General features: G+C 42.9%; 13 protein-coding genes across 13 annotated transcripts; 3 read left to right on the forward strand and 10 right to left on the reverse strand. All coding sequences in view use genetic code 12, as the record gives it.

The window, feature by feature from the left end:
• Nucleotides 1–266: 266 nt before the first annotated feature.
• On the reverse strand, nucleotides 267–1,451 carry PGUG_05699 (ADP,ATP carrier protein; the record flags this gene model as incomplete). Its single annotated transcript, XM_001481887.1, has 1 exon — nucleotides 267–1,451. One exon carries the CDS (start codon nucleotides 1,449–1,451, stop codon nucleotides 267–269), a length of 1,185 nt encoding a protein of 394 aa, XP_001481937.2.
• Nucleotides 282–1,181, forward strand: PET9 (ADP/ATP carrier protein; the record flags this gene model as incomplete). The annotated part of the gene is made up of 1 exon (XM_001481886.1): nucleotides 282–1,181. One exon carries the CDS (start codon nucleotides 282–284, stop codon nucleotides 1,179–1,181), a length of 900 nt encoding a protein of 299 aa, XP_001481936.1.
• SPE2 (adenosylmethionine decarboxylase) lies at nucleotides 1,445–2,743 on the reverse strand (the record flags this gene model as incomplete). Its single annotated transcript, XM_001481888.1, has 1 exon — nucleotides 1,445–2,743. One exon carries the CDS (start codon nucleotides 2,741–2,743, stop codon nucleotides 1,445–1,447), a length of 1,299 nt encoding a protein of 432 aa, XP_001481938.2.
• A 690-nt stretch (nucleotides 2,744–3,433) lies between these two features.
• On the reverse strand, nucleotides 3,434–5,524 carry VPS1 (dynamin-like GTPase; the record flags this gene model as incomplete). Its single annotated transcript, XM_001481889.1, has 1 exon — nucleotides 3,434–5,524. One exon carries the CDS (start codon nucleotides 5,522–5,524, stop codon nucleotides 3,434–3,436), a length of 2,091 nt encoding a protein of 696 aa, XP_001481939.2.
• A 149-nt stretch (nucleotides 5,525–5,673) lies between these two features.
• On the reverse strand, nucleotides 5,674–7,044 carry PGUG_05703 (AGC family serine/threonine-protein kinase; the record flags this gene model as incomplete). Its single annotated transcript, XM_001481890.1, has 1 exon — nucleotides 5,674–7,044. The coding sequence occupies one exon, from the start codon at nucleotides 7,042–7,044 to the stop codon at nucleotides 5,674–5,676; it is 1,371 nt and encodes a 456-aa protein (XP_001481940.2).
• Nucleotides 7,045–7,225: 181 nt separating this feature from the next.
• Nucleotides 7,226–7,753, reverse strand: PGUG_05704 (ADP-ribose 1''-phosphate phosphatase; the record flags this gene model as incomplete). The annotated part of the gene is made up of 1 exon (XM_001481891.1): nucleotides 7,226–7,753. One exon carries the CDS (start codon nucleotides 7,751–7,753, stop codon nucleotides 7,226–7,228), a length of 528 nt encoding a protein of 175 aa, XP_001481941.2.
• Nucleotides 7,754–8,147: 394 nt separating this feature from the next.
• Nucleotides 8,148–9,497, forward strand: PGUG_05705 (uncharacterized protein; the record flags this gene model as incomplete). The annotated part of the gene is made up of 1 exon (XM_001481892.1): nucleotides 8,148–9,497. One exon carries the CDS (start codon nucleotides 8,148–8,150, stop codon nucleotides 9,495–9,497), a length of 1,350 nt encoding a protein of 449 aa, XP_001481942.2.
• Nucleotides 9,498–9,527: 30 nt separating this feature from the next.
• On the reverse strand, nucleotides 9,528–10,739 carry SHE3 (She3p; the record flags this gene model as incomplete). The annotated part of the gene is made up of 1 exon (XM_001481893.1): nucleotides 9,528–10,739. One exon carries the CDS (start codon nucleotides 10,737–10,739, stop codon nucleotides 9,528–9,530), a length of 1,212 nt encoding a protein of 403 aa, XP_001481943.2.
• A 905-nt stretch (nucleotides 10,740–11,644) lies between these two features.
• PGUG_05707 (uncharacterized protein) lies at nucleotides 11,645–12,373 on the forward strand (the record flags this gene model as incomplete). The annotated part of the gene is made up of 1 exon (XM_001481894.1): nucleotides 11,645–12,373. One exon carries the CDS (start codon nucleotides 11,645–11,647, stop codon nucleotides 12,371–12,373), a length of 729 nt encoding a protein of 242 aa, XP_001481944.1.
• Nucleotides 12,359–14,299, reverse strand: PGUG_05708 (uncharacterized protein; the record flags this gene model as incomplete). The annotated part of the gene is made up of 1 exon (XM_001481895.1): nucleotides 12,359–14,299. The coding sequence occupies one exon, from the start codon at nucleotides 14,297–14,299 to the stop codon at nucleotides 12,359–12,361; it is 1,941 nt and encodes a 646-aa protein (XP_001481945.2).
• An 82-nt stretch (nucleotides 14,300–14,381) lies between these two features.
• CTF18 (Ctf18p) lies at nucleotides 14,382–16,772 on the reverse strand (the record flags this gene model as incomplete). The annotated part of the gene is made up of 1 exon (XM_001481896.1): nucleotides 14,382–16,772. One exon carries the CDS (start codon nucleotides 16,770–16,772, stop codon nucleotides 14,382–14,384), a length of 2,391 nt encoding a protein of 796 aa, XP_001481946.2.
• A 42-nt stretch (nucleotides 16,773–16,814) lies between these two features.
• Nucleotides 16,815–17,726, reverse strand: SEC14 (phosphatidylinositol/phosphatidylcholine transfer protein; the record flags this gene model as incomplete). Its single annotated transcript, XM_001481897.1, has 1 exon — nucleotides 16,815–17,726. The coding sequence occupies one exon, from the start codon at nucleotides 17,724–17,726 to the stop codon at nucleotides 16,815–16,817; it is 912 nt and encodes a 303-aa protein (XP_001481947.1).
• Nucleotides 17,727–17,846: 120 nt separating this feature from the next.
• On the reverse strand, nucleotides 17,847–21,320 carry BUD2 (Bud2p; the record flags this gene model as incomplete). Its single annotated transcript, XM_001481898.1, has 1 exon — nucleotides 17,847–21,320. One exon carries the CDS (start codon nucleotides 21,318–21,320, stop codon nucleotides 17,847–17,849), a length of 3,474 nt encoding a protein of 1,157 aa, XP_001481948.2.
• Between the last annotated feature and the right edge of the window lie 190 nt (nucleotides 21,321–21,510).

Here is a 21,510-nt window from a genome sequence, read left to right on the forward strand (position 1 = left end):
GGGTGTTGTTAGTGTATAGATTGAATGCAATTGAATTTAGGGTCTATTTTGCATTAGCTATTTTGTTCAATTGAACAATTTTTCATTCCTCGGCTTTAGTGAACCTGGCACCCGCCCAGCGACGATGGGCGGCTGCGGCGGGTAACCTCTGCGACATCCAATCACGGCGCGTAGTTTCCCGACTTCCCCCGGTAGTGCAGAAGCTATAAATGGGCCCCTGCAACCTCAGAAAAAAACTTTGAAAAATCATTTCCAGTTGATTTAATCTATTCACTACAAACATGGACTCCAATTTCCTTATTGATTTTTTGATGGGTGGTGTTTCCGCTGCAGTCTCCAAGACTGCAGCTGCCCCAATTGAGAGAGTTAAGTTGTTGATCCAAAACCAAGACGAAATGATCAAGCAAGGTCGTTTGGCTAAGAAATACGACGGTATTGCCGAGTGTTTCAGAAGAACTGCTGCTGAGGAGGGTGTGTCTTCTTTCTGGAGAGGTAACACCGCCAATGTGGTGAGATACTTCCCAACTCAAGCTTTGAACTTTGCTTTCAAGGACAAGTTCAAGGCTATGTTCGGATTCAAGAAGGATGAGGGATACTGGAAATGGTTTGCCGGTAACTTGGCTTCCGGTGGTATGGCTGGTGCCACCTCTTTGGCTTTCGTGTACTCTTTGGATTACGCCAGAACCAGATTGGCTAACGATGCCAAGTCTTCCAAGGGTGACGGTGCCAGAGAATTCAACGGTTTGTTGGATGTCTACAAGAAGACCTTGGCTTCCGATGGTATTGCTGGTTTGTACAGAGGTTTCGGACCATCTGTCATCGGTATCGTTGTGTACAGAGGTTTGTACTTTGGTTTGTACGATTCCTTGAAGCCTGTTGTGTTGGTTGGTCCATTGGAAGGTTCTTTCTTGGCTTCCTTCTTGTTGGGTTGGACTGTTACTACCGGTGCTTCCACTGCTTCTTACCCATTGGACACTGTTAGAAGAAGAATGATGATGACCTCTGGTCAAGCCGTCAAGTACGATGGTGCTTTCGACTGTTTCAGAAAGGTTGTTGCTGCTGAAGGTGTCAAGTCCTTGTTCAAGGGTTGCGGTGCTAACATCTTGAGAGGTGTTGCTGGTGCCGGTGTCATCTCCATGTACGACCAGTTGCAAGTCATCTTGTTCGGTAAGAAGTTTTAGGTGATATAGAGGCTCTAGCTGTATATATGTTTTGCTAACTAGTCCTTCTGTACCTTCCTGTACTTTAGTATAAGTATTAAACTCTTCTGTACATCCAATTGTACCTCCTACTGTATTTTTCAGTATATGTATTGAAACTATGTATTTGCATCCGCTTCCCGAGATATTGACCACCCGACAAACACCTCTGGATGGGATTAAGACCACAAATATACCCCAAAGTTCCAATATCACATAACCATAAAAACATCGATAATGTTGTCCTAACATTTCTGGTAGTTCAAGTAGAGAAGCTTATAACCACCTCTCATGTCATAAAAAATCTTGTCCTGTTTCTTGTAACCAAACTTCATTAGTTCAGCACAACACGACGACAACGACTCAAATGGCTTACTAGCCTCACTAGTCTGATCAGCAATCAAAGTTGCTGAGAAACGTCCAGGCAGGAAAACAGAAAGAACTTTAATCAAAACTTCAACCACAGTGGTATTTGCAGTAGCATCATTGAATGGATAATTTGTTTCAAACGACGCATACGACCATCCACTTTCCGGTGTGATGTGAAGCGTGTAGTAGTAACCTCCCAATTGAGACGAGATCGAGTTCGAAGAAAATCCACAAGGACTAAATGAAAACGCATCATGGACAAATTCGAGTCGATTAAACGAATCCTTTTCAACTTCCTCAAATGGACTGTCGTCGACACTCTCCAACTCCATGCTATCCGATAACGAAGGAGAAGGAAGATGGGACTCCGATAACAATCTCCGTCTCGATTCGAAAATAGAATCAAGTTCTGTATCTCTCATGGTTTCCATGCCAAAATCATGGCCCAAATCATGGTACTCGTCGCTTTCTTCAACCAAAGATTCCGATCCTGGTTTTCTCGAAGTAACAAACTCGTTGGCCTTCAATGGGTCCAATTTGGTCATAAGAACTTCAAAAGTGATATCCTTGGAAGCACTGGCTTCATCGGACTCGCAATTAGTTCCTCCCAGGTACAAGTACCAGTGGTCGTCGCTGGTAAAGTCTCCAACCACATAGCTTTTTCCATGGTCAAAGTGTTTGTTCAAGAGACTCACCTCAGATTTCCAGTCTCGGTGAACATGTTTCTGCTTTTCAGGAAACATGAAACTCCGACGAGAGTAGAATATCTTCTCCACATTCTTCGACGCAAATGATCCGTTTTTTGTAACATACTTTTCAACCGTAGCAAACAAAGTATCAAGACAGGCAAGTGTGGTTGTAGTGCCACAAGTCTTCAAGATCATCTTGTGGGGAAAGACAAAGAGAGACGATTCAGACAAAAGGTAGGCATCCATATAATCAGACGACTTCATAGACAAGATTTTGCAGCTAACCAAGTCCAAAATTTCCTGCCATTTCTTTAGAGGAATGGCCCGCAAGCCTTCACTATCGCAATGACTGGGAATGTCATTTTCAGACTGGAAAAACCAAATCTCCAACAACTTTTCTGGACCTTCGAATGCAAAAGTCGAGTCTAAATTGGCAGATAATTCATGATCAACGTAAGTGGGTTCCGCGTAAGCAGGAGCAACCATAACTTATAAGTTCTTTTTGGTGGATTGAAACTTACTCTTTTGTGGGAACAAAAAGGGACGAATTACCTGTAATGAAACGAAGAGAGAAGTAGCAAGAAACGTTTCAATATCAAATAATTCGAAATTCACCGGTCGATGGGGGTGTCAACAACCAAGTGAATTGATTTTTATATGCTTTTTGTGATTTTTAGTCGTTTTTTTAGAAGTTAATACTTCTCGATTGTACACTGGTTTCCAATGTTATCCGGGTTCAATAGGTTGATTTAAAAGCTCTCGATGTCGTGCTTGCTTCTTAGGCATAAACCACCTTAATAGAAGATACCAACTTTTTATAAGCTGGAAAGTAAATCTGATTGGTGCTTAAACAATCAGAAGACAAGACAATCTCTTGGAATTGGTCCTCAAACTTCAGACTTATGAGATTTCTGAGGACTCTAGAATAATGTCTCGCTTGGGTTTACTCGATAAAAGTTTTTGAAAACCGCAAAAGTAGTCAAAATGGTTGTTGAAAATTGAAGCAACAAGTAGGTCACTACAATTATTGCTCATACATTATGTGAAAATTTTCCAGGAGGGTCACGTGCGCGACTTGGCGGTTATGTTTCAAACACTATACATCTTATTCCTAGTAAGCTGCTCTAACTGATAAACATTAGCTCTCTATATGTAGGCGCCTTCAAAGTCATGACATCAAACACTGGACACGATCTCACTCGCACTGCGCAAAACTTCCACCATATTCAAGCACTCCTTTCTCCTTTGCACCGTTAATTCGTTCTCAAGCACGAGCTTGTCCAAATCAGGGGCATTGTATAATCTCTCTAACAACTCCTTCTGGATTTCCTCCTTGGACTTAATGATTAACTTTAACATGATGGCCTTGGGCACTATGTCTGCCACTGTTCTTTGGACAATGTTGTAGTACGACAGAATAAGCAATTTGATCACTTCGGTCTCCATCGTTTCACGTTCAGTCATGGTTCCGGTCGCTCTCAAGATAGGTGGAGGAGCTTCCATGGCTTGGAGTCTCTTCTTATTCTTCGACGAGAAGAATCCTCCAAAGAATCCATTGGCATCATCTCCCTTCTGTTGTGGTTGTGCTGGTGGTTGCTGGCTAGGAGGCAATGGCTTTCCGGACTTGGGGTCCACAGCAACCTGAGGCTTAGGATGGAACTTCTCTTCGACTATAGCCATGGCTTGAGAGCCCTTCAAGAGATCAGGATGCGCCGTGTTCACATAAGTTTCTTCAGACTTGATGATATCAGTGACGAATTCAATTGTTGGAGTCAATTTATCACGCAAGTACTGGATGAAGCACTGCGACAATCTTTCTTTCAATTGAGGATAGCGAGAGTATTGAGGCAGAGAGATGATTTGAGACAAAATCCGCACCAACTCGTCAAAGATCAAGTTGATACAACGAACGGATGGATCCTCCATACGGTGGATTTGTTGCTTGACCAACACCTCAAATGCTTGAGTTCCCACGAAAAGAGAAGGCGCAGATCCAGAAGTATTGTGCATAATAGTTCTGATGTCTGCATCCTTGATTTGATCAAATGGATCCAACGCACTTATACCATTCTTGAAAATCTCATGGAACACAAAAGAGATACGGGCACCACCAGTCAACTCTTGTGATGTGAGTTCCTTCGCCTCACCGCTAAGAATACCGTTGTAATCCTTGGTAAAGTTGGTGATGACATTAAGGGCAATGGAGGTGGGACTCTCATCCAATTGTGGACCCAACAACGCCAATTCGCTCTGGTATTTCTTCAACGAGTGTTCGATTCTCATTTTGATGTCTGGCAACGTGCTTCTGATGTGGTGTAACAAAATACCGTTTAAACGCTTAGCCAAATACGGCGTACCGCAATAATGGGCCTTAATCTTGTACGATGGGTGGTTCTCAAAGAATCTTCTTTCGTCGTCCAATGCCTGGCGAATCGTCTTCTTTTGCTCAATATCCTTCTGACCCCTATTAATCACTGGCACGTAACCAAACTTCAACGGAATCACTCTGCCGAGCAAGATATCAATGACATCGGTGCCTTCGTCCATCAAATCGACCTTGGTCAACACACCGATGGTTCTAGAGCCTTCGGGATCCACTTCACGTGCGAGCTTCAAACCGTCGGAATTGGCCAAATCGGTGTTGGCAGCATTCACCGACAAAATGATGGCATTCGGTTTGGAAATGAACTTCATGATCATTTCCCGGATTTGCTTCTCAATATCCTTAGGCTGGTCACCGACTGGCACCTTGGTGAGACCGGGCAAATCTACCAATGTCAACGTCAAAACGTGAGGTGAATAGATTCTCAAGTTGATGGGCATGGGGGAGATTCCCAAATTCTTACCGGTTTTCGCATCAGTTTCCCTCACAATCTCGTTTCTGATCTCCTCGAAATTGTAGAACCGCTTATTGGGCAAATGCAAAAACTCTCCCCATTCTTCTGCGTTGTTTTCAGACTGTTCTCCCTTATCATTTTTGGTGTTGATGTCCAACAAATCGGCCGATTCGGCCGCTGGAGTGCCACTCTTGGACACATTGCTTCTTCTATTGATCAACTGTAAAACCAAAGGTCTTCTGGTGACAATTCCAGTACCACGAGGCAAAAAATCCCGGCCTACAATATTCTCTAAAACCGACGATTTTCCACTAGACTGACTTCCCACTACAGTAATCTGTGGTAAATCTACAGGCGACAGCGAACCGCCCCCAAGAGGCGCCAACGCATCCTGAAGCTTGTTGATGGTTGCAATAAGTGTCTCATCCATGGTGGCGTAGTAAGTTGAGTGTGTGAGTTGGCGTTGCGATAATAGCCAGTGACGAGCTGGTGGTTGGAGGTGAAGCGTACAACATCCACACACCAGATATACCGACTAGCAACGGTATATATTGAAGGTTTTAGGGTCAGCTGTAGTTTCTATGGCTCCAAATCCGGCAGAGTCATTCCCCAGCGCTCCACAAAGCTGGTGCTCGCGGCATAGCTGAAACCAGCAAATGTAGCGGTAGAATCGGTGGGGTGTGGTGCGGCTATGTCTATACTGGTGGCTGCAACTAAAGAAGATTTTCCCATTCCACTGATCTTCATGGATGTGAATTCGGACAGAAAGTTCTCGGCTAGTATGGGATCTGTGATCACAGGCTGGATAGGTGGATTTGCTGTTTGCAGTTCGAGGGCTTTCCAGTCGATTTTTCTGAAAAACCGATGCTGTTGGAATTGGGTCCATTTTTCATCCACGGCAAACCGCTTAGTGGGATTCTTGTTCAAGAGCTTGTTGACTAAATCCCTGGCATCCATTGAGAAGTAGAAGGGAATATTGAGTTTGTTTTTGACAATTTTGTCTTGGATATTCTTGTGAGAGTTACCAGTAAACGGTGGTTTTCCTGACATCATGTCATATATTACACATCCAAGCGACCACCAGTCCACGGCATAGTCGTAGCTTTCACCCTTGAGGACTTCTGGTGCCATATATTCGGGAGTACCAATGATAGAAGTACATTTGTCGTTGGGGTCGATGTCTTTGGAAAGCCCAAAATCAGTGAGTACCAAGTGTCCATTGGTGTTGAGAAGACAATTTTCCGGCTTTAGGTCTCGATACACAATGCCTAGTTGGTGTAAGTGCCGCATACCAAGAGCCATTTGTGCTGCGTAGAACGCTACGTCGTCTTCCTTGAAAACGTTTTTTCCATTTGAACTCAAATGATGAAACAATTCTCCTCCAGGGATGTATTCCAATATCAAGTAGAACTTCTCCTGATCATGTAGGGCATAGAACAATTTGACAATATTGGGATGATGGGTGATATTAGTCAATATCTGCCGTTCCGAAAGTGTTCTATCAATATGCTTTCTTATTTCATTCCCGTCACTCATATTGATGGCAGGTTTCCGAACCTGTTTCTGGGCAAATAGCTTGTTGGTAACCTTGTGTTTCACTAGATAGACTTTTCCGTAAGCTCCCTGACCAAGAACCGTCAATGGCTCGAAATCTTCAAGTCGTACGCTAGCATTTCCTTCTTCCTCGTTCTTGTAGTCCGCCGGGATTTTGATTTCTGAACTCTTAACGGACGAAGAAATGGACATTCTCCCGTAAATGCTGCTCCTTCGACGGAAAGAATGGGCTCCCAGAGGATGAAGGTTACTTTGTCGACGTCTCTGTGGACTACGACCAAGCATGGATTCTGTGAGTTCTTTGGGATTGAGGTCATCGTTGTCGTCGGCTATGGCACACCCTAAGCGGAAATCCGCTGAAAGTGCCTCTTCGTCAAAAGAAAAGAGATTCGTCATATGTGATTACCCCGGATTTCGATGAGATTTTTCAGCGCGATGAGCAAACGTGGGAAAGTAGAAGAAAGTGAAGAAAAGCGAAGAAAAGCGAAGAATAGTGAAGAAAAGAAGACAAAAGCAAGCGATTCATAACTAGAGGAAATACCAGTTTGATGGCTAATAGCTTAATTCGTATTTTTCATTAAATAACATACACATTGATCAAAACTTGGTGCTTCTTCAACACCGCTTCGGTCTCTTCCCATGGAACATTGAAAAGACCTGCATTGATTTTCGGCATATTGACCACATTGACACCATCCTGCTGCTCAATTGGTTCAGTCTTGGCCAATTCTGCTAACTGGGACTCGAGATGGAGCATCGATTTGTCGGTATTTTCCACTATATCGTCAGCGCTATTCTTTCTTCTGCCGAATGCATCACTGGTGAACATGCACGCTACATATGCCACATTCTCTCTTCCTGAATTTCCAGGATCACTGGACTCTGATTTGATGAGATAAGTGGAACCCAAGAGCCCACTCGGATTACTAGCATGTTTCTTACAGTGCTCCACATACAATTTGTAAGTCGATGGAAACTGCTTTTTGAAAATTGCAGCCACTCCAGCTCCCCATGAGCCACGGCAATTACAAGCGTGGGCTAGAATAGACGAGGCCAGTGATTTGTGGGAGAAAAGGTCGCCTTTTATGTAATTTAGTTTCGACATGAAATTTAAATTGCGAACAATCAACGATAAGCTTTAACCGGTATTTTAGGTCACTTGCTATAAAATCTACAGTAGTCGTTCTTATGCAGTATTCAGGAGATTGCAAATCCGGCCTGTTTTAAACAAGTTTGATCATAGAGACGAAAAATATATGATATAGTAGTTAAGATAGCCAAAAGATGGTATACCATGTATAGTCAAATGGCCATAGCAAAGAACTTTTACCAAGCAAAAATGTCTCGAACTCTCAAGGCAAAATGGTACTAGTTACATATACAATCGTCAGGATTATTCCCTCAGCTAAGAGGAACTACACATTCTCACATCCCTTTTTATTCTTCCCTACCTCTGTTCCTCCATTTTTCATTTATGCGCGCTGAATTAAATTTGTTTTATGGAACCACGACAAAAAGGTGCTCTTCGAGGCCACAAAAATCCCATAACATGTACTATAGTATTCAAGGACCACAAGCGCAATTGTAACACCCTAGTGACTTCAGATAACGAAGGATGGGTTGCGTGGTGGGATATAAGCACCAAGAGACCTCTTGGAGTATGGAGAGCGCATTCTAATTCTATTCTATCGGTGGTTCAAATCGACCATAATTTACTTTTAACTCACGGAAAAGACTCTTGCGTACGAATATGGGCTATAACCCAATATGAAGGCTTTTCCAAGACTTTTCCAGCCGAAAATCATACAGAATCAGGATCTCATCGATGGCCAGAATACGTTGAAATACCGGTCAACACACTAAACTTCTGCAATGTATGTTATCTAAATGGGAAATTGATAACTCCCGCAACACAGGATAGTAACAATTTCGACATATACTCGATTTTCCCTGCCAGTGCTGCTCATTTTCCAGACATCGAACTGCGCTTGTCGCTCAGACGAATAGTTGCAAATGCAGATCCATTGGCCCTCCATAAGAAAGCCAAAAGCAAAGAAAATCTAACCATGGGCATTGATTTTGAAATAAGTGACGAAAACTCAAAACGAGATGGTTTTGGAATCATGATGAAAGTGGTTTTTGTCTCACCAACCTTGTTCTACATAGGCTATGAGTCTGGGCACATTATAGGGTTCAGTCTCACAGAATACAAGCCAAATGTGAATGTAAAGAGCAAAGAAGGAACTACAAAGGCTTTTGATGCTTCGTTCATCAACAAAGAGCCTACACTCGAAATAATCTATATCTCGGCATTTCACTGTCCCCACCCTATAACTGCACTTTTCTTCCACGACAAGTTGTATGCGGGCTCTGCTGGTAAGACATTATCAATTCACACGAAACAATCCTCAATTGCTGAAGAACCAGAGATAGAAAGCTACAACCTAAAAATTGCTGGAGTTCAAGATATCGCAGTTTTACCAGAACTAGCTATTGTTGCATTTTGGAACGGAGTGGTCAAAGGCTACGAAAAACAAAGCACAGAAGCTGAAAGCGACCAAAGAGAACTCACTACTGACTTTAGCACCGAACCCAATACTATCTCCCAATTCAAACCTGCCTGGAAAATGTCTAGAGACGTACCTCGTATCGGCACTCTAGAGTCTAATAACGGACAAAAAGAAGCACAAGAACTTCCTAGTAAGGTCAAGGCAAACACTCTATGTATCTTGAAAAGTTCTGCTATTACTCATTCGAGCTACAGAGATCTCGTACGTGCACGCCAAGTTAGTCCACGATTACTTACTGTTGGTTATGCCGACGGAGTAACTATTATGTACGAAATTTGAGTTAATACATTCTATCCATCGTCTATTTGGCTAAGCATTAAACGATTGCTCACTTAGATTATCGGATGCTTGTCGACTACTGCTCTTTCTAGGTGCCCCATACATGGATCTTCTCTTTCCCTTATTATTCTTGCCGGTGGACTTGGTTGAGTTTTGGCGTGTGAGTTTGTTCTCGGTGTCCAGAGTCCCTCCATATGGAGGAGTTGGATTTCTCGAGCGTGGAGTGTTCGAATTTATACGACTTGATTGTTGAAGCGGTGTTGGTTTGTGTGCCGGCTTTTGCGCTTGAAGCTGTACATCTAGACTCTCAAAGTCTGAGCTGGTATTTTTGTGTTCAAATCTGATTGAATTTCGATTATTTCTCTTCCTTTTGGTCATAGTGTTGGTTCGAGTTACCGAAGGTTTTGAGGAATCTGCAGAGTCGTCCTCAAATGAAATATTAGCAGCTGTTTCGGTCGTTTCTCCCAATAACTCCTCAAGGTTCACCTGACAGTCTTCGTGTTCGTTGAGCCTGAGTTGCAAGTCAGGGTACTTGCTTATGAGCTTTTGGATGGTGTCAGTATTTTCCAGCAAAAGTTGTTTCGAGTCCTCGCCGTGCACCTTGGCCACCACTGCCAACCGACGCAAATGCTCAATGACAGTTTTGTTCTTGGATACGTATAAGTTGTCCATAGTCTTACGCTTGTTAGCAAGACCGTCAAGGAGGGCATCGATGTCTTTGTCGTTCTTCTCTAAAGTCGACGACAACGTAGTGTAATGATCTTTGGTATCAGCCTTGTAAGCTTCGAATTGAGACACGAGCGATGTGATCTCCTGCTGGTAATGCTTCTTATACTCCACTTGGGACGCTATAAGTGCATCATATGCAATTTTCAACCGTTCATATTCTGCGGTTGAAGAGGCTGACGATTCTTGGAGATTTTCGCATCGAATTTTCAAGTTTTTCGTGGTCAACTGAAGCGATTCATTGTTGGAGCTAAGATCGTTATATTGGCTTTCAAGATCATTGATTCTACGTTCTTTTCGCTTCAAAAGTGCATTGATCATGTCATTTTCATGTTTTGCATTGGCCAACTGGTCGACAAACAGGTCATTTTTCTTGGCCAAAATCGCACATTTTTTCTTGTAGTCTTCAGAAGTCTGTTTGACGTTCTCTAGCTCCGTTTTTAAGTCATCAATTTCGCCGTGAAGTGAATCTATCACTCTGGAGGTTTGCTTATTTTTTACTGGAGACTCATCCATGATTATAGGACAGACTTCTGGTAACTTGTGGTTCTTTGAACGAATGTACTCTACTCAAGGTATCACACCAGTCGACAAGACGGTTAGAAAATAGCTTGTTTGTAGTTGTTCACAAAAGGTAAACAGTGCGACTTGTCCTGTGAGAACAATGTCGTAGACGAGAAGTTGGTGTGCAGGAGATCGAGATCGGAGGACTGTAGATAAGCAGTATGGAAAACCTACAATTGAGTGGAGATGTTAAGTTGAAAGTGTGAAGTGAAATCAAATTGATAACATGTAAGGGCGTCTCATGCCTGGCGTGAATGATGATAGTTGTTGATTCACGTAAGTATTACATTCGTTATTAGAAGTCAGCTCACCAGTTTATTTCATCTACTTTTCCGATACGAAACGTAGATAAGACTTGTGAAAAACTACTTAAAACACCTTCAAGAATATTATTCGAGAAACTAGTTTACAAAATGTCAAGAGACTAGCTTTGAAGAAATTTAAAAAGAAATCATCTGGTATGTGGATGTTATCTCGAGTTGTATAGTTGAGAAGATTCCTGAATCCAATTGGTATCTACCTAGAAGACTTTTCGTTGCGAGTCTTGCCTATGCTTTTACTCACAGATCTGGCACTGAATCTGTAAGCAATTGAGGAGAACCGGATAATTTTTTCATCAATCCTAACGTTCAGTCAGCCATATCCGAGGACTGCCAGTTCTGAACCACCTCTGATAATGGAAGCGAAATCATTGTGTAAAAAGAATACCCGACAGAAAGAACAATTGTAAGTTCTACCTTTTGAATCTGCCTTCCTATAAAAGTATCTCTCTTATTTTTCAACTTTACCTATTTTTGCTTTCTTGCTATATTTGTAAATTTCGCAATCTTCGCATAGCCGCATCTCTTCATATCTACATGAACTCAACACCGCTTAAAAGCTTTGACCATTTAGACTCCGGGGACTTGGTTGCCGAAAGCAAACAGATCATTGACTCTGTAACCACATGGAAGAAGAGTAAGCTATACAATTACGATTTAGTTTCTGGCAAAAAAGTTGCGGTACAAACCTATACGAAGACAATCAATAATGACTATTGGTGTGCTAGAAATTCGTCGTTGGAGGAATTGAAAGACGAGAAGAAACAGGTGTATCAGAACCTTCTCAAGTATATTGTGGGGTCGAGTGTGGATCAGAACAAGACTCATACCGAGTACGAAACCAAGTATGTCGATGAGATTTACGACTATAAACTCGAAACTGTATCTTTGAAAAATTCTGATGAAAATGCAATAACTTACAAAGGTCAGATGTATTACAAGTTCCAGTTTCCTTTACAACGGCGTATATTCCACGAACTTGTGCACATTGTAAAAGCCAAAGATGATTCAGAAGCATATGTCATTACCCTTGCTTTGGATCCTAGTCTCTTCGCCAACAAGGAACCTTCGTTTGTTCCTGCTCGTTACACTTCTATCGAAAAGATAGCATACGACGAAGACACAAACAAGTTGGTATGGTCCATGGCAACTTGCTCTAGTCCTGGCGGATCGGTTCCAGACTGGATGACAAAGATGGGCTTACCCCCAGCAGTAGCCAAAGATGTGCCCCATTTTTTGAACTGGGTAGCTTCAGGCAACGTCTGATGTGGTCAACTTCTCAAGCCACACCTTAATATCGTCGCCGAGATTGTCCAAAAATCCTAATGGTGCATAATCGTATACACCGTTGGTGATCTGTGCCAATAACGACGGAGGAATATCGGGTATGTTCTGTTGCTTTCTCTTTTTCGCTAGTTTGGAATGATTCTTGATGATTATAATATACTTCTCTTGATACTTCAAATAGTAGAGCATCCAATCATTATGCTTGTTGGCACTGAACTTGTGAAAATATTCGGTGGATGCTTGGGTGAAAAAATCACCCTCTCTTCTCGCTAACAAGATGTCTATTAGTTGATTGTGCAAATGGTGCATGACGATTTTGAATTTGGTGCCAATGGATGTGGGCGATATGCTTGGAAGGTACGGTAATGATGACTTGAAGGATCCATTTTCCATGTCGTAGGTGACGAAAAAAAAGTTCGAGTCAACATCTACCGACTGAGCTTTTTGACAAGCTGGATTTATACCGTTAATAGATTGTGGAAGCGAACTGAGGCTATTTCCAAGTGCATTGGTGCCTGTAATAATACTTTCAATGTCTTCCATTGCAAGCTCGAGAACTTCCGAAGACAATTGTTGGTAAAACGAGTCTTTATCGAGCTCAGAAAACGTTGCATCAAACACTAATGTTATGCTCACACCACTTTTACTGCTTTGATATGTCACCAATCGGAATTGTTGGAAACCATCCAGCGTGTCCAAGAAAAGTATCACACTCGAATTGGGGCCCGTCAAGTAAACGTTCTGATCAACCTCATCTTCTTCGTTTTCCTCAGATAAAGTGGATTCGACTTGAGACAGCCCACCCATCCATCGAGGCAACCAACCCTCTTGGCTAAACGTATTTTTCATTCCACTCACAGTGTAATTGACGGGCAGAACAACCAAATTATTGGCTAGATGAATAGGATTCAATAAATCTAGCGCTGCCAGAGTGAGCCCCGCTGCTTCGGTACTGGTTTCCGTTTCTTCTTGTGTGATTTCGGCCGTAGAAAATACCGTTTTATTCGTGATTTTTGACACTTCGCTCATTCGATCGGAATAGTCGAGATCTTCAAGATAGTTGTACAAACAAAGTAATGAATCTCGAGAAATAGTGCTGGATTTCACAGTGTCCATGTATAAGGAGCCATACCTTTTAGGAAGTGAGCGGTCAAAGCAAGATACAAGCACCGCAGAAGGCTCGACTTCTTTTAAGCATACACTCTCACCTAGAAGCCTTACAATTTCCAGAGCTGCTGGTCCGAGTGAGGCAGTTGATCTCTTGAAAACAGGTTTTGAACTGGGCAAAAGTCCTAGGAGCCCTTTGCGGTTCAACGCTTCACAGCCATTTGCATTGTATGACTCGACATAATTGCTCCAAAACTCCCGAAGCGTCAGCTCCAAAACTTCGTTATTATATTCCTTTGCCAAGTTCGACATGGTGGAATTGAGGAGTGTGAAATAGCCATAAGCCTGGGTAATATTGCTGGCAATACGTAGTGTTGTAACCTCCATTTTGTTGGTTTCCTTGTGAGAATCTGGAAATGCAACACAACAAGCAAAATAGTACTCGTTTTCCATCCTTTGAACAATAACTCTCGAATCGAGCGAGTTGAACGACCACGAATTCTGTGGGTTCGTTTCACTTATGGACTGCGAAAGTGACTCGAGCCCTTGGATTAAACCAACTATGTTTGTCTGTAACTCAAGCTTCCACTTGGTTGAGCCATTGGGAGATATACAGCACACAATTTGCTTCGATAACTCTTCAAATGATTCGGAATTTGCACTGACAAGCGAAGGATTGTAAACCAAAAAAAGCTCTATGCGTGGATCTCGAAACTCTACTTTCGTGCCCAGGCTATCGTCTCCTCCCCCATTACCCCTGTCCAGCAGTGGAAGTAACTGGGTGAAGTACTCAGCCATTGGTGTTCATGTTGATATCGAAAACGTCTCAACCCTCGCGGACTGCACACAAACAATATGGGGAAGCTACTTCATGAAGGGTTCATGAAGCACCAGCTCTCCAAAAGTCTGTCCATCCAATGTTCTTGCGAACCGCATTTGAGAAGCCCTCATTATACTTGACCCAGATTCGAGTCAACTCATGCGTTGCTGATTTTGTTGGACCGGTCTCTCTGGGTCTCAGTGACTGGAAGAACTCATCGATTTTTTCCAGTTTCGATCTCTTTTTCTCCGACTCTTTTTGACCATATAGATGTCTCTTCGTTGTGTTTTTCACAATCTTGTCTTTTTCGAGCTGTAACGCAATAAGCGGAAACAGAACTTTCCGTCTCATTTGCTTGGCTGCAAATTTTCCCTGACTATGGTTCTGAAAGTGCACTATTGAATCCCAATCTGGGTTCATTTTAAGTAGTACCTGATTGGAGTCCATGGCCTTATGCGACTCGAGACGAAGATCCAAGTCCTTGACTATTGCTGAAACTTTTTCAAGACAATTGCGTTCTGGAGCTGAAAGAGTCAGCATTGATTTAGATCCAGTGCATATTGGGTCTGCCATTATCATTTTGTCCAAGTAAGGAAGCAACGATCCCGCAAGGGTTTCTTTTCCACCTTTCGATACCCCAAGTGCATTCACAAGAGACGGCGGAAGATTTCCAACAACATGTTCAAGTATTTGTTCGTTAGATTTGAGTGCTTCGTAAGACTCGAAATCGATAGACCGACCGTTGGGAATAAGTTCGTTTGTAGGGTTAAGATTAGGATCAGGACAACTGAATAAAGACCATATTTTCAAGCAAATAAGTGAGGGCATATAATCTGCCTCGAGTCGATGCGAACCTCTTCGATCATAAAGACTCACCCAGTCGCTCAATTCAGCAGGTCCAAATAAGGTATCGCTTTGAAAGTGGATTACGTCCAAGTAACGACTGAAGCATCCTGTCAACACTTTGTCAAATGTGCCGCTGGAGCTCAGAGAGGAGACTCCTCCACCATTTAACAATAAATCGAAAAGTTGTTGAAAGTTTTCCTCTTTGGAAAAGTTGGAGTTACGCTTAAAGAGCAAGTTCACAAGAGCAAACCACGATATGTCCGAGTCCTTATTAGGACCACCTCCTGGTTTTGTTTCCATGATGGGTACGTTAAGCTTCTGGGAGTTGAATTGAATATAGTTCAAGCATGCTCTCATATCTCCTTCACAGATTTCTACTATCTCTCCTATAGCCCTGTAGTCCAAATTGAGATCCTCCTTCTTGGCGATGTGTATCAAATGCTCTTTGAAGTTTTTGAGAGCATTCCCATTGGACTTTTTAGACCCGGACGAGATATTTGGTTTTTTAAATGCCACTGATTCAGAAATCGACCTGAGAACGTCCATGTTATTTCCTTGCCGAGTCAGATAATTGCTGTTAGCTATGCAAATGATGGGCCTCTGCATTAGAAACGGCTTTTTCGATGACTTGTTGGAACGACCATCCAGACGAACTATGTCTGATAGTACCCTGATAATTTCGTTCGAATTGGGACTGGTGTCTATTTCGTCAATTATAATGCACGTAGGCTTACCCTTTCCAACCACCGAATTGCTGGTGAGAGCGTTCGTTATTTTGAGCTTGAGGGAAGCGTAGGCCCCTCTCGAGCCTTTCTTGTCGCTTTCAGCAATCAGCTGGTTTATATCCATACTGTTGGCAGCGTTAATTTCCTGAACGTTGTATTTCATCTGGCGAGCAAATACATGAGCAGCAGCCGTTTTTCCAATTCCAGGCGGGCCATGTATCAACATTATTTTTTTGTGTGGTCTTCCGTACGGATCTTCGAAATCCCTATTGTAAGTGGTTTTGGATTCTGGAGCAGGAATTGGCTCACCAAATACCATGGGGGACCATTTCTTGAGCCATTGCAAAACCATACGATACTGCTTATCGTTGCCCAATGAGCACAAATCCACAAACGATGCTGGTTTATACTTCTCTGTCAAGAGAGGAACATTCTTGCTTTGGGAAGGTTGTTTTGAAGCCTTTATCGAAGATTTTAAAGAATTTCGAAGTTCCACCGTTTTGAAGAGTTTATCCATATCGATGAAATTCTCCATTTCAGAGACGCCCAAACTATCAGTCGACTCGCTGGCCTTGGGAGCTCGTTTTCGGAGCTTTACGACTTTTCCGCTAGCCGAGAAATATTGCTTTTCACCGTTATTAGAAGTGCGAGAGGTGTCATTCGAGCCCGAATCATCACCAGGGAGCTCAAAAGTTGTCCTAAACTGCTCTAACTGAGTCCTATTACTGCCAGAGCCCACCAGATCGTTTTTCTCGGACGAAACATCGCCAAGAATGGCAGATGTGCCAAAGTCTAAACTGGTAAAGTCCATACTATTACTAGACGTGTAGTACTGTACATATGGCCAAAGACGATCTACGTGCTGCATATAGGCTGGCATAGTTACATTATATGGTATCTGAAATTATACTCCAATATCTATCTAATCCATACTGAATGCTCTTGGAGCTTCGCCCTCAGGTCCAATATACTTGGGGTCTCTCCAGGGACCGTAATCATTCAAGTAAAGTTCCTGGTCAGAAACTTGCGACTTACCACCAAATTTGACGGGCAAGTTCTCAGCAGGAATTTGCTTCAAAAGTTCCTTCTGGTAGCTGGCTCCTAATATGTGGATCTTGGACACAGTAACGGGGTCTAAAAATGGCTTGAAAAGCTTGAAAGCAGTCGAAAATCCAAATGGAGCGTTGATCAAGTAAAATTTACCCATTCTTTCAGGATAGTAGTTTTGTCCAATGTAAGAAGCTTCTCTAACGTAGGACAATACTTGCGACGCCGTGGAAATCGATATACCCTTCAAATCCATGATGGTGCACGATGTCTCCACCAAGTATCCGGCCTCTCTCGAACAAGCCGGCAACCGTTTGTTGGCGAAAGATTCGTACTCCCAAACCAAATTACGCAACATTCTTTCCTGAGTGGTAATTTTCAACATCTCCGTCAAGTTCACTCTACCCAATTCTTCAAAGTAAACCGGGCGTCCTTCCTTATCAGTCTTGTGATAATATTGCGGGTACATGCTAGCAACCAAGGGTTTTTCATGGTATTGGAAGTCCTCCAAAATGGTATCAGTTCCATACTTTTTACGCCATTCTTCACACTCCACAAACATCTGCTTCGCCTTCGCAAGATCGAACTTTCTGGCCCGCAAAAAACGCAACAACGAGGCATTATCGAGTCTTTTGGTATACCCGAGTGCCTTCAACTGGTCTCTAAGTTTATCTTTTATCTCCTCCTGTTCAGGAGTGATATTAGAGGTGTACCCGGTTTGCTCAGTAGGCGCACTTATCTGAGGATAGGAAGCCAAAATTTCCTCTTCCGTTGGTTTGTCTGTCATTGTAAGTGCAACGGCAACGATTTGTTGTTGCGATGGAAACACCCACCACGTGTATGCAGGCCCGAGGAACACCGACTAGCGAAATGCAGGACCGACGACGCCGGCTATAAAGTATATTAACTATGTTTTCTTCAAAATCCGCTTGAAGATGTTCTTTTTCTCCGGCTTGTAGGCGCTGGACAAAGACGTATTGCTGGAAGATGTTGCGATATTTGCGACGTCATTTTCAGGAAATCGCAATTTGAGATAGCTGAGGGCTTTGTAGATGAAACTCTTGTAGCTGGACGGCACGAAAACTCCACCTTGTATAAATACAATTGCGTTGCGGTTGATGTCCAAGTAGGTGTGTGACATGATCTCGTTAGTTAGAGCCTCCCACATTTGGCTGTCACCTTGATAATTAGACGGTACCTCTTGGGTTTCCAAGAATTGCTCCAAGTCGTTGATAGTATTGCAAAGAGTGTAGCTTCGCTTTTGCAAGTCTTTCAATGTGATACTGCTGGCAATGAACGAGAAGATATCCTCGTTGCTGCGGCACAACGATTTGATAAAACCTTCCGTTTCGTCGTCGCCAGCAAGATCAAGAAACTCGGATTTTTCAAATTCCAACGATCCAATTTGGTAAACATTCCGCTGACCGTTTAGTTGTATTTCACCAGAACCACCTCCAAGATCATAAGAATCTTTACTTTGTCGGTACGGACTGGGTCCTCGAGGCAGCTGCGAAACCGAAGGTGTGCCCGAGGTTGCAATTGAGCCCGTAACACTATCATGTCCATTGGCAGTGTACTTACCCAAGTCGAGCAACTGTACCAATTCTGTTAGCCGATGATACTTGTCGATCAAGTAAGGGTTGGTAGGAAGCTCCAGCGACGTGGAGGTATCTGAGAGACCGAGGTCGAACCTCTTCATATCATGAGAGAGCTCCAATATCTTCTCGTTGAAGTCATTCTTCCGGCCCGTTATTTTGTCGTAATAGTCAAAAAGATTTTCTTCTTGTCGTTTCAAAAATTCATTCATACGAACCAAATGTGGCTCTTTGTGAGGTGAAAATTCTTGTCGATTGGCCAAATTTAACAACACCTTTGCAAGAAGAGTGAGAGTTCTTTGCGAGTCTCCAGTCTGGTGATCCTTAGTAAGATAGAACAACTTTGGATTGAGAATTGCAGGACAAAAAAACCTCAAGAATATAAACGCACTCAAACAGTTCAAAGCAGTGACTTTATCCTCAGGGTCACATGCCAACTCTACCTTGGTCCTAAAGTTCTTGAGTTGCTTCTTAATCTGTTCTGGTAAGTCTTTACTTGTTTTGCAGATCTTGTCCCATATCTCTTCGCAATATCCTAGCAAGTTTTGAAAGTTGGAATCCACCTGCTTGCGAACCGCATCATCAGTCTCCTTTTCTTCATCGCTATCGTAGTCGTCAGAGTCGTCATAATCCGAACCAGCATCGCCCTTTCTTGCAGCCACAATAGCAGCTCTAACATACCGTGGATCCACTTCACAGTTCTTTTTGTCTGTGGAAATTTTAGAGAAAAAATCACCAAAAACTTTTTCCAAATACTCTTGCCCTATTCGCAAATTGTAGTTCTCTAGCGATTTGGAGAAAATTGATGAGCCACGGAAAAGGGTGTTGAATACGTTGTTTGACGAGCTTTTTGAGCCGGATTTTTTAGCGTAATTCTTACGGGTAGCCATATCAACATTGACAAGTTCCATTTCCATCAATGCTTTGAACCAGTCGTCTTCGACGCCTAGCGTTTGGAAGACATCCAAGAGAAGCATACTTACGCTCTCTATCTCGGATGTGGGTATGGTATCATTGCAGTACTTGATGAGATCTTTCATTGGAGCGTGGGCCAACATATTCTCAAAAGATTTGAAGTGAGTTGGGCTCAATATATGGAACTCTTTAAGATTGGCGGTAAGAACAAGTTTTCCAATCACAATGTTGGACAGGTCGTAAATGGAGAGCCGAACGATGTCGTTGGTAATGCTGTTGAGCGGTGCCTCTGAGGTATCATGGCCACGTATTTTGGTTCCATTTGCATCTTGAATTAATGTAGAATTTGGCCGGCCCTGCTTATTTAATATATCTGGCGTTAAGTAAACCGTTCCCACCAATTCATCGTTGGGACTATACCTTTTGGCCAGAGTACCTTTCTTGATCAATATGTGTACTATCTGAGTCAGTATTGGCAAGTCAGTGGAAAATTCTTCCTTCCAGAATGGATTATTAGCATGTTTCACTGGAGCTGTTCTCGACCACGGGTATCCCCACATGTAAACTTCTGCGTAAATACCTCCCTCGCCTGGTAGATCTTTGTCAAACTTTGCTTCAATGAGGTCGATTTTGAGTTTCTTGGTAACTCGAAAGCTTTCTCTTTTATACTCCAGTAGACTCGTTTTGGTCTTTAGCGTCTCGCTTCCAGTCATAGTACTAGCAAATGACTCATCGATGGTGGTATCTTGGATACCGCTCACATCTTCTTCACTTTGAATGTCGGGCGAGTTGGGTTTCTGATTGGATTTGATTTTGGGGCTAAACGAGCCGATATATTCACGGCGAGCAAAGTAGTTTAATCCAACAAACCAATCTTCTAGATCAATATGGAGTGGAAACTGGATCATCAAGCGGCCGTTATTCGGAGTGGGCTTACCGTCTTTTGTTAAGAATGGAGGAAGTAGTTGGTCTGAGGGAGAAACGGTTTTGATGGTGTTGTTCAACCGAAGCATTCTGAGCTGGCCAAGAAAAAGAGTATTGGAATTGTCGAAGATTGAGTGATGAACTTGGCGGATTTCGGACGAGAAAATGGTGGTCATGTCCACGGAGTAGAGGAGGGTGCCGTCAAGTTCGGTGATAAAGTTGAGAATGCCGTCTGATTTGAGCACACCCATGGCGTAGAACCATCCCTCGCTAACATTGTCCGTGCCTCCATGTTGGTTTTGCAATTGAGCGAGCAGCGAGTCCAGGTGCTCAAACAGACTATTAGGGTTGAACATTGGAGCTTTTGGACCATTGACAATGGTGATATTCTTATTTCTGGATGGAATGGGGCCGTATACTTTACAGCGACACACCAAAACGGATATAGATTGCAGGTGAGATCTACTCTCTTCCACCACCTGTTGCGAACCACTTTCCCAGTACCATTTCTTCACAAGACCCTGGGGTTTCATAAATTGCCAGACCATCAAGGCGGCAATCAAGTTGGTGAAGTATGTCTTGGAAGTGACTTTGATATAAAGTTTTTCGTTGTCAAATGTTTTGATGAAAATCACCGGTGGGTCATCAGCGCTGGTTCCACTGGCTGGAGAAGCAGCTCCCTTCTTGAGACGATGAAGAGTGGGAAGCTGGCTCGTCGTGGAAGCCGACGACATGTTGGGGAACACCTGAACGTGGCACGATTGCAAAGACTGAAGAAGGAGGTAGTGGTTTTCATTTTCCTCCGACGAGAATAACTGGCCCTCGGGAGTAATAAAAAGGGAATACACGTGAATCCACGTCACTGAGTCTGTGGATATGGAAAAATTTCGACCGTGGAAAATCCCCTTGTCTCGTTTTATAATTTTATGGAACACTGTGCTTTTCATGGTTTAAATTGGGTGGTCGTTATTCAATACAGTTGACGAACTAAAGACGCCTTGAAAGAGAGATGGCGTTGAGAATCGGTTGGGAAACGCGTACACAAAGCGGAAACAGACTGGAATTTTTAGTGGAGAGTGGTTGATTTAGAGTTTAATCTTGTTCGTGTTTCCAATGGTGGTGGGGTTATTGTGCAGG

Source organism: Meyerozyma guilliermondii, genomic scaffold (genome assembly GCF_000149425.1).
Source record: "Meyerozyma guilliermondii ATCC 6260 scaffold_8 genomic scaffold, whole genome shotgun sequence".
In the NCBI taxonomy this organism is placed as follows: domain Eukaryota; kingdom Fungi; phylum Ascomycota; class Pichiomycetes; order Serinales; family Debaryomycetaceae; genus Meyerozyma; species Meyerozyma guilliermondii.